The sequence below is a fragment of the Cebus imitator genome, unplaced genomic scaffold (assembly GCF_001604975.1).
Source record: "Cebus imitator isolate Cc_AM_T3 unplaced genomic scaffold, Cebus_imitator-1.0 Scaffold296, whole genome shotgun sequence".
NCBI lineage: Eukaryota > Metazoa > Chordata > Mammalia > Primates > Cebidae > Cebus > Cebus imitator.
Window position 1 is genome coordinate 2,362,693 of NW_016107611.1, and position 8,881 is coordinate 2,371,573.

General features: G+C 51.7%; 1 protein-coding gene across 1 annotated transcript in view; it reads right to left on the reverse strand.

The window, feature by feature from the left end:
- Positions 1 to 8,854, reverse strand: part of NOVA2 (NOVA alternative splicing regulator 2) — a 39,365-nt gene extending 30,511 nt beyond the window's left edge. The window contains exon 1 of the mRNA XM_017502525.2: positions 8,710 to 8,854. Coding sequence (XP_017358014.1) covers positions 8,710 to 8,794 — 85 coding nt within the window. The 5' untranslated portion in view covers positions 8,795 to 8,854. The remainder of the gene's footprint in view (positions 1 to 8,709) is intronic.
- Positions 8,855 to 8,881: the final 27 nt, after the last annotated feature.

An 8,881-nucleotide genomic window follows, 5' to 3' on the forward strand; every position in this document is an offset into this window, starting at 1 on the left:
AAAAAAAAAAAAAAACCTCAACATATAGAGCAGATAAAAGAGAAAGTGCTCTATCCCTCCCTGATCTCTCTCTCTCTATCACTCAGGCTGGAGTGCAGTGTTGCCATCACGGCTCACTGCAGCCTCAACCTCCCAGGCTCAAGTGATCCTCCTGCTTCCGCCTCCCAAGTTCCTGGGACTACAGGCTCATGTCACCACTCCTAGGTAATTTTAAAATGTTTTGTAGAGATAGAGTTTTGCTGTGTTGCCCAGGCTGGTCTCAAATTCCTGAGCTCAAGGGATCTACCTGCCTCGACCTCCCAAAGTGTTGGGATTATGGGTGAGAATCACTGCACCCGGCCTCCGCCTGGTCTCTTAAGACGAAAGTTCTGCATTCCCTTACGTGTTTAAGATGGGGTTGTGGGAAGAGGGGCTAGCTGTGGCTTTGCAGGCATGGGGAAGGGTCCAGAATGAAGGGGTTTGTCTGAAACCAAGGCAATCCTCTTAAACTTGCTAATCAGACCATAAGCCTATTAGGTAATTAACCCCTCTCTGGTGCCTTCCTACCAATCATCCTGACCCCTACTGAATTCATTCTCTTCCATGGATTCACGGAGATGTCCTGTTCCCCACCCTGACCCTAAACTTGTCACAGATACGGGGTCCTTTATCTCTGGAAGGCTCAGAAAGATGGGGAGGTAATTCTTACTAATCCCTAGGACTCCATCCTCTCTCTGCTTCTTCAATTTCACTCCCCGTCTTCTCTCGAGCCAGAGCATCTTCCCCCGCTTCCCTCTAAGGGTGGAAGGTTATCATCTTCTCTGAAGAAAACTGGTGTCACCCTCTTCCCCATTTTCTGCCCCCTCTCTTTTGTACTTCTTCAAACCGTGCCTGAGAATTTTTGTATGAAACAGCAGAAACAACCCTAGACTAGGAATGACATTCGTGCCTGGGTGTGGTGGCTCATGCCTGTAATCCCAGCACTTTGGGAGACTGAAGTGGGTGGATCACTTGAGGTCAGGAGTTCAAGACCAGCCTGGCCAACATGGTGAAACCCCGTCTCTACTAAAACTACAAAATTTAGCTGGGCGTGGTGGTGTATGCCTGTACTCCCAGGTCCTTGGGAGGCTGGGGCTGGAGAATCACTTGAACCTGGGAGACAGAGGTTGCAGTGAGCCAAGATTGTGCCATTGCATTCCAGCCTGGATGACAGAGTGAAACTCTGTCTCAAAAAAAAAAAAAAAGAGTGAATTTTGTCACTGATGGGCTCTATGGCCTTGGACAAGTCACCTCACCTCTTTGGGCCTCAGTTTTCCTAATCTATAAAATGGGAATCATGATAGTGCTACCTCATGGGGTTATTGTGATTAATTAAATGACAAAATATAAGGAAAGGTACTGGGGACGGTCCCAGACACATAGAGCATTTGAGAAATGTTAGCTATCATCATCAGTATTGCCCACACCATGAACACAAGTTCAATGCTTATCACAGCATCAGACACACAGCAAGCTCCCAATACTCGGGGCTTGGCGGTTGGATTGAGAGGTAGGAGAAGGAGGGGCGATCTCACTTCCTTAATCACCCATCCCCCTAGCAGGCTGTCCCAAACATTTCCCTGCTTCTTGGAGGAGAAATGTTCTCTCACTGATACAACTGAGAACTTGTCTCCATTCTCCACCCTCAGCCTCTCTCTAATTCCTGTCTTTCTTATGCCACTGTCTAGAATTCTGCCCTTTTTATGTTCTTCTGTACTGCAATTATTCTTTCTTCTCTCCTTTGCTTTCTTCCTCCAACAAATCCTTCCTGAGCACCCATCACCTTCCAGTCCTTGCTTCAGGTGCTGGGAATACAGCAGGGAACCTCACATACAAGATCTCTTTCCTTTAAATTCCTTTTAAATTTCAATGCACTTATTTACTTACTTATTTATCATATTTTTAGTAGAGATGGGGTTTCACCATGTTGCCCAGGGTGGTCTTGAAATTGTGGGTTCAAGGGATCTGTCCCCCTCGGTCTCCCGAAGAGCTGAGATAACAGGTGTGAGCCACTGCGCCCAGCCTAAATGCATCAATTTAAGGAAGAAATTAGGCCGGGCATGGAGGCTCATACCAGTAATCTTAGCACTTTGGGAGGCCAAAGCGAGTGGATCACCTGAGGTCAGAAGTTTGACACCAGCCTGACCAACATGGTGAAACCCCGTCTCTACTAAGTACAAACAATTAGCCGGGCGTGGTGGCACATTCCTGCAATCCCAGCTACTTGGGAGGCTGAAGCAGGAGAATTGCTTGAACCTGGGAGGTGGAAGTTGCAGCAAGGTGAGATTGTGCCATTGCACTCCAGCCTGGGCAACAAGAGTGAAACTCCGTCTCAAAAATAAATAAGAAATTAAAAAATCATTGCTAATAATTGGAGCTTGAAGGGCTGGTTACATTTTTGTTCTCCCTAACGTACATTAATATAAACATAAAATGTTCACAAATGAAAAAAAAAATTTGTCCAAGGACCACCTTAAATCATCTTGTGGGTGGCTTGGTGGTCCCTGTATCAGACCAGCCCAAATCTGGCCCCTGAACCCCCTCTTCAAGTGAGTCTCCTATGGACGCCAATTGGCTAACACGTCCCACCTGCAGATACTCAGCACTTGAATCCCCAGGAGCCCTCACTGTCAGCATCAGTCTGTGCTGGCCCTTCCCAGAATGCTCTGCACATCTTTTCTGTTTGTGGGAGTTCCCCATCACGTGAATCCTACCTCCCCAGAAAGAAACCAGTTCTCTATTGACCAGCCTTCCTTGCAGCAAGGGCAGACATGTGATCTAAGCCAAACTCGGAGCCCTCAGCCATCACGCACACCTACCCTGTTTGAACAACAAAGGCACTGCTTGTGAGAAAGTTCTTCCTTCTAGTGAGGCAGAATATACGTGCCAGAACTCTGCACCCACCTGTTCCCACCCCACTCTTCGCACTTTCCTGGTGTCCAGGCAGCTCCCTCTACCCAATGGCAGAGTCTGAAGAACTGAAGAGAGCAAGTTCAGGTCTCCTGATTAATTTCCTGGAGGAGTTTCAAACATTTCCACCTTGGAAAGGTACCGTCTTTCCCCTTCTAGTCTCTGAGTCTCTGCCCTTGCCCCTTCTGTATCCACTCCCTCAGGGATGCTTCTGAAGGCTTTCAAAAATCCTAGCACTTTGGGAGCCTGAGGCAGGCGGATCACTTGTGGTCAGGAGTTTGAGACCAGCCTGGCAGACAAGGTGAAGCCCTGTCTCTACTAAAAATACAAAAATTAGCCAGGCATGGTGGTGCACAACTGTACTCTCAGCTACTTGGGAGGCTGAGGCAGGAGGATTGCTAGAACCTGGGAGGTGGAGGATGCAATGAGCTGAGATTGCACCACTGCACTCCAGCCTGGGCCACACAGCAAGACTCCATCTCAAAAATGAAAAAAGTAATCAGCCAATACTCCCTTTCCCCTTCCATAAATAATACCTCAAGAGATTTGGGGTGTTGTAAGAGTGGCCTATTTAGTGTCAGAGAGTTCACCCTGTAAGGTGGCTTTGATTTGGGGGTCATGAATGACAAAAGGAAAGATGAAGGGGTGTGGGTTGTCGAGGTGTTGTTTTTGGTGTTCGTCTGTCTGAAGACAACATTGACGTTGTGGCATTGCCATCATGGCACCTCACGGTTTTGTTTGGGGGCTGGGATGGGAGGGCTGGCATGTTCTTTGGGGGTACGAGGAGGCTGGGGTTTGACATTGGTATTGTCCGGGAGCCTGTGGGGATCCTGCTGGCAGAGGATGGTGAGGGTGTGGGGTGGGAGCAGTGCCGCCGAGGAGGGGCGGGACTTCAGGCATGTGATGTGTTTCTGTGAATGGCGGTGTTGCCTATTTGGTGTGAAATGCAATACAACCAGAGTGTGCTTCTGTAGGGATGAGATGCTGAAAGGTGTGATGCTGCCTTGAGTTGTGACTGTCTCTGAGTGAGAGAAAGGCAGGTGGGCCATGGTTTTCTTGGAGTGAATCACCCTTGGATGGTGAAAGGGAAAATGACATTCTCAGTGGCACTAATAATAATAATAATAATGATGATGATGATAGCGACTGTTTGCTGAGCACTTACCATCTATCAGGCCTTACGCTATGTGCTTCACATACACAATCTCATCTAATGCAGACAGCCCAGAGAGGTGGATCTTCCTGCCTCCATATTCCAGACAAGCAGGCTGAGGTTCAGAGCAGTGAAATAACTCGCCTGAGGATTCCACACCAAGCACATGACAGTGCCAAGATACGAATCTTGAAAGATCTCCTTCTAGAAGGGGGCTCTTAACCCTGGTGATGTTGACTTTGTGATAAAAAAAATGTGGCTGGGCGTGGTGGCTCATGCCTGTAATCCCAGCACTTTGGGAGGCTGAGGCAGGTGGATCACCTGAGGTCAGGAGTTCAAGATCAGCCTGGCCAACATGATGAAACTCAGTATCTACTAAAAATAAAAAAATTAGCCAGGTGTGGTGGTGCATGCCTGTAACCCCAGCTACTCGGGAGGCTGAGATACAAGAATCGCTTTAATAACCCAGGAGGCAGAGGTTGCAGTGAGCCGAGATAGCTCCACTGCACTCCAGCCTGGGAGACACAGTGAAACTGTCTCAAAAAACAAAATAAAACAAACAACAACAACAAAAAGAATGACGGATGTGGCTGGGAATGGTGGCTCACACCTGTAATCCCAGCACCTTGGGAGGCTGAGGTGGGTGGATCGCTTGAGCTCAGAGATTTGAGACCAGCCTGGGCAACATAGCAAGACACTGTCTCTACAAAAAAAATACAAAGAATTAGTGGGGCATGGTGGTGCACACCTGTAGTTCCAGCTCCTGGGGAAGCTGAGGTGGGCGCATCACCTGAGTCGGAGAGGTCACGGTTGCAGTGAGCCATGATCTCACCACTGCACTCCAAGCCTGGGGGACAGAATGAGACCCTGTCTCAAAAAAAAAAAAAAAAAAAAAAAAGAGGGACGTCAGGAGCAAGATCTGGCTGGTGTAAGCTATGCCGAGGGTGTGAGATATGTTATGTGTGTCTGTATATGGGTTTTTATTTTGGGGGAGTTGACAGAGGCGGGCATACAGTCAGGAGTACAGGGGTCACAGTGGCAGTGTAAAAGTTAGGATCTCTATCAAGGGGGCACTGTTTGTTATTGTCCCGCCAGACTGGGGTCATTTATTTCTGCAAAGAATCCCTGACTGGAGTTTCCATCCAACCTCTTTACCCAAGACTTCCTGCCTTTCGTGCCTTGTTTTCCTCCCAGCGGCATCTGCCAGCAACTCACAGTGCCCAGAAGCGAGTGTGAACCGCCAGCGTCCCCTCCACTTCTCTCATCTGCTCCCAGACGCAGGCAGGAGGGGCAAGGATATCATCTGTCCTGTCTGCCACTGCTTGCTGGGACACCCAGGAAAAGCCCTTACCCCTCTCAGCCTCGGTTTCCCCATCTGAAAATAGGGTCCATTCTAGTGTCTACCCACACAATGGAGCCAGCTGCCTGCATTCACCTCATGGTTCTGCTGCTTATCAGCTGAGTGACATTGGGCAAGTGACTTAACCTCTCTGTGCCTCAGTCTTTCATTCGTAACATGGGTTAACAAGATAGAATTGTAAGGATTAAAAAACTGATCCATGTCAAACACTTCCCATAATAATTCAAGTTGTACTGTAGTATCATATGTGCTAGCCACAATTACAACTGATTATTATTATTCCACCATAGCATGTTGGGAGAATGATATGAAATTGCATGTAAAGCATGAAACAACAATATAAGTAGCTATTGTTACTATTTTCCTTGTGGTCATTTTTTTTTGAGACAGAGTCTTGCTCTGTCACCCAGGCTGGAGTGCAGTAGTGTGATCTTGGCTCACTACAACCTCTGCCTCCTAGGTTCAAGCGATTCTCCTGCCTCAGCCTCCTGAGTAGCTGGGACTACAGGTGCCTGACACCATGTCCCGCTAATTTTGGTATTTTTAGTAGACACGGGGGTCTCCCCATATTGGCCAAGCTGGTCTCGAACTCCTGACCACAAATGATCCACCTGTCTCAGCCTCCCAAAGTGCTGGGATTGCAAACAACAGCCACTGCACTTGGCCCCTTGTGGTCATTTTTATGTGTCCATATGGCAGACGAGGACACTGAGGCTCAGGAAAGGGAATGGGTTGACCTAGCATTCCCCAGCTATGAATGTATATTATCAAAAGAAGCCCTCAATTTTGGACCCTTGCCCAGCCCTGCCCCTGAGTGTGTTTCTGTCAGTGGAGGCCCATCCCTCTGCATCTCCCGGCCTCAGTTTTCCTATGGGTAAACAGAAGTGGGGTGGGAGACAGTCCGGAGGAGGCAGTCCCTCAAGGCTTGTCCTAGTTTCCCCGCTGTGGAGGGAGGCAGGATAGCACAGTGGTTATGTCCAGGAGCTCCAGAATCAGGCAGCCCAGGCTTGGATAAATTCTAGCTCCATCACTTAGAAATCGTGTGACCTTGGGCAAGTGGTTTCATTTTGCTGAGCCTCAGTTTTCCTCATCTGTTAAAAGATGCTCAGATCATCCCTCCCAGGGGTCTAGTCCATAACCCATATCTCAGAATAGTAGTTGCCAAGTAGGCAGGTGTGACTGTTATTAGCAGCAGTGGCGTCAGTGTTAAGTTGTGCTTTGAAGTGATCAGATTTTGAGCATCTCAGCCCCTTTAAGAGAAAGGTGGGAACCCCCTACCCTCTGGAGGCTGGTGGGTGGAGGGCTAGACAGTCTGGCTGGGCTCAGGGACCTCCTGGGTCCCTGATCTCTCCAGGACTGGGAACGGCAGTGAGGCAGGAAGGAGGGAAGGAAGTCGGGGACATATTCATGTGTGTGCTGGTGGTGGGGGAGCAGAAGGACAGGAAACTCCCTCCCATCCCCTCCCCCAACTTCCCTTTCCTCCAATTTCTGCCGGACACCCTCACGGGCATCCAGGGAGTCCCTGATTCCTGTCCCACCTGGATGGAGGTGGGGGAAGGCTAGGATGGGAGGAAGAAAGTCGACTTGTATTCAATTGCAGGCAGGAGGTGGCAGGCCCCACCCCACCCACTACCAGGCCTGGTGGAGAGGAAAGGGTGCACTCTGCCTGAAGCCATCCCTCTCCCATCCGGAGGAAAAGGCCAGAGGAAGTGGAGATTTTGGCAAGGTGACCGCGGGGAGGGGCTTGTCCGCTCTGGGGTCTCCCTCCTACCAGGGAGCTAGAGGGCTGGGCTCTGAGGACCCCAATAAACCCCACCTCTTCCTGAGCCCCCCATGAACTCTAGGACATGAACCTAGAGTTCCCAGCTGGGCTTTTTCTTCTCTGGTACGCTCACCTCCTTCGGTCACACACCCAGGGAGGTCCCCTCTTGTCCCTCACACCGCCTTCCGTGGTGTCAAACATTGGGCAATCTCCAGTACACACACCTTCCCTTGTCAAACACAGGCAGAATCATCCCCCCATCTCTGGTGTCACACACTCAGCCATTTCACACACACACACCTCTCCTTGTTACACCCATACACAGAGCTTGGTGTCATACACACACGTGCCCTGTCACATGGGGACCCATCCTTCCTTCTCCCTTTTACACACCCTCGTGCATTTCACCCACAAGCCCCGGCCTCTCCCTCGTCATACACCCACCTTCCCTATTGCACACACCCCCTCTGATGTCACTGTTGCACACCTCCATGTGTCACACCCAGCCACAGCCTCTCTGGAGTCACACCCACACCCTTTTTTTGTCACAGCCCCTCACCAGCTTCTTTGGGTCCCATTCTGCCCCAGCCACACCTGTGTCATACACACTGAACCCCTTTCCTCTGAGCCACACGGCCTCTTCTGGCTCATGCCCAGGGCCAGCCCATTCGGCGTCCCCCACACACCCCCTTGCATCTAACACACCCTCTCACTCATGTGTCACACTCTCTGCCACAGCCCCCTCGGGGGTGACAAGCACACACCTTCCCTTGTCACACGTACCCCGCTGGAGGGTCTCAAACATGGAGCCCAGCCCCTGTCCTCTTGCCCCTGTCTGTCTCACACACCACCTCTACGCTGTCATATTCCTGATCCCTAATGTCACACATCCAGGCCGTAGAGGGCACACACAAACACGCAAACACACACACACACCTGTCCTAGCCTCACATTCTCCCACCTAGCTTTACACACCCACCCTTTCCTCCATTTCACCCCACACACCCACCCAGCCTGTCCCCACGCACGATCCTGCCAGGGCCACACAAGCCTCCCTCCGGGACAACCCATGTTCAGGACATCCCCAGGGAGGGAGGCTGGGAAGCTCCCGGTCCACAGGCCTCTACTCCTTCCCCTCCCCCAGCTAGGACACGCGAGCCCCAGGAACACCCCTGCCCCGAAAGGGTCACATCACACACCCCTCAAGGACACACAGACACCCACCCTGAGGCTCCCACGCCCCCCATCCTCTGCGCCCCCCAAGGACACTTATCACCCCCTCCCCCCCAACCCCTCTCCTCGCAGACAAAGCTCCCAGCCCCGGGCCTCGGCGAGAGGAGGAGGAGGTCCGGCCCCCTCCTCAACTCCCCGCTATGTCCCCAGCCTCGGGGAGGGGTGTCTCTCCCCTCCCCAGATCCCTTGCACCTGCCATGGGAGGGGGGGAAGGATGGAGAAAGGCGAGGTCCCCAGCCCGCTCCCCCGCCCAGAGCCGCAGCCCTTTCTCACCTCCCGTGTTGCTGCGCTTGGTGCAGACCACCTCGGGGGGCGTTTCGAGGGGCCTCTTGCGGGAATCCGGGGCCTCGGGCTCCATGGGGGGGGCCTGGGGCGGCGGCTGCTGCTGCTGCGGCGGCTGCGGCGGCGGCGGCGGAGGCTGCTGTGGCGGCGGCGACGGCTGCTG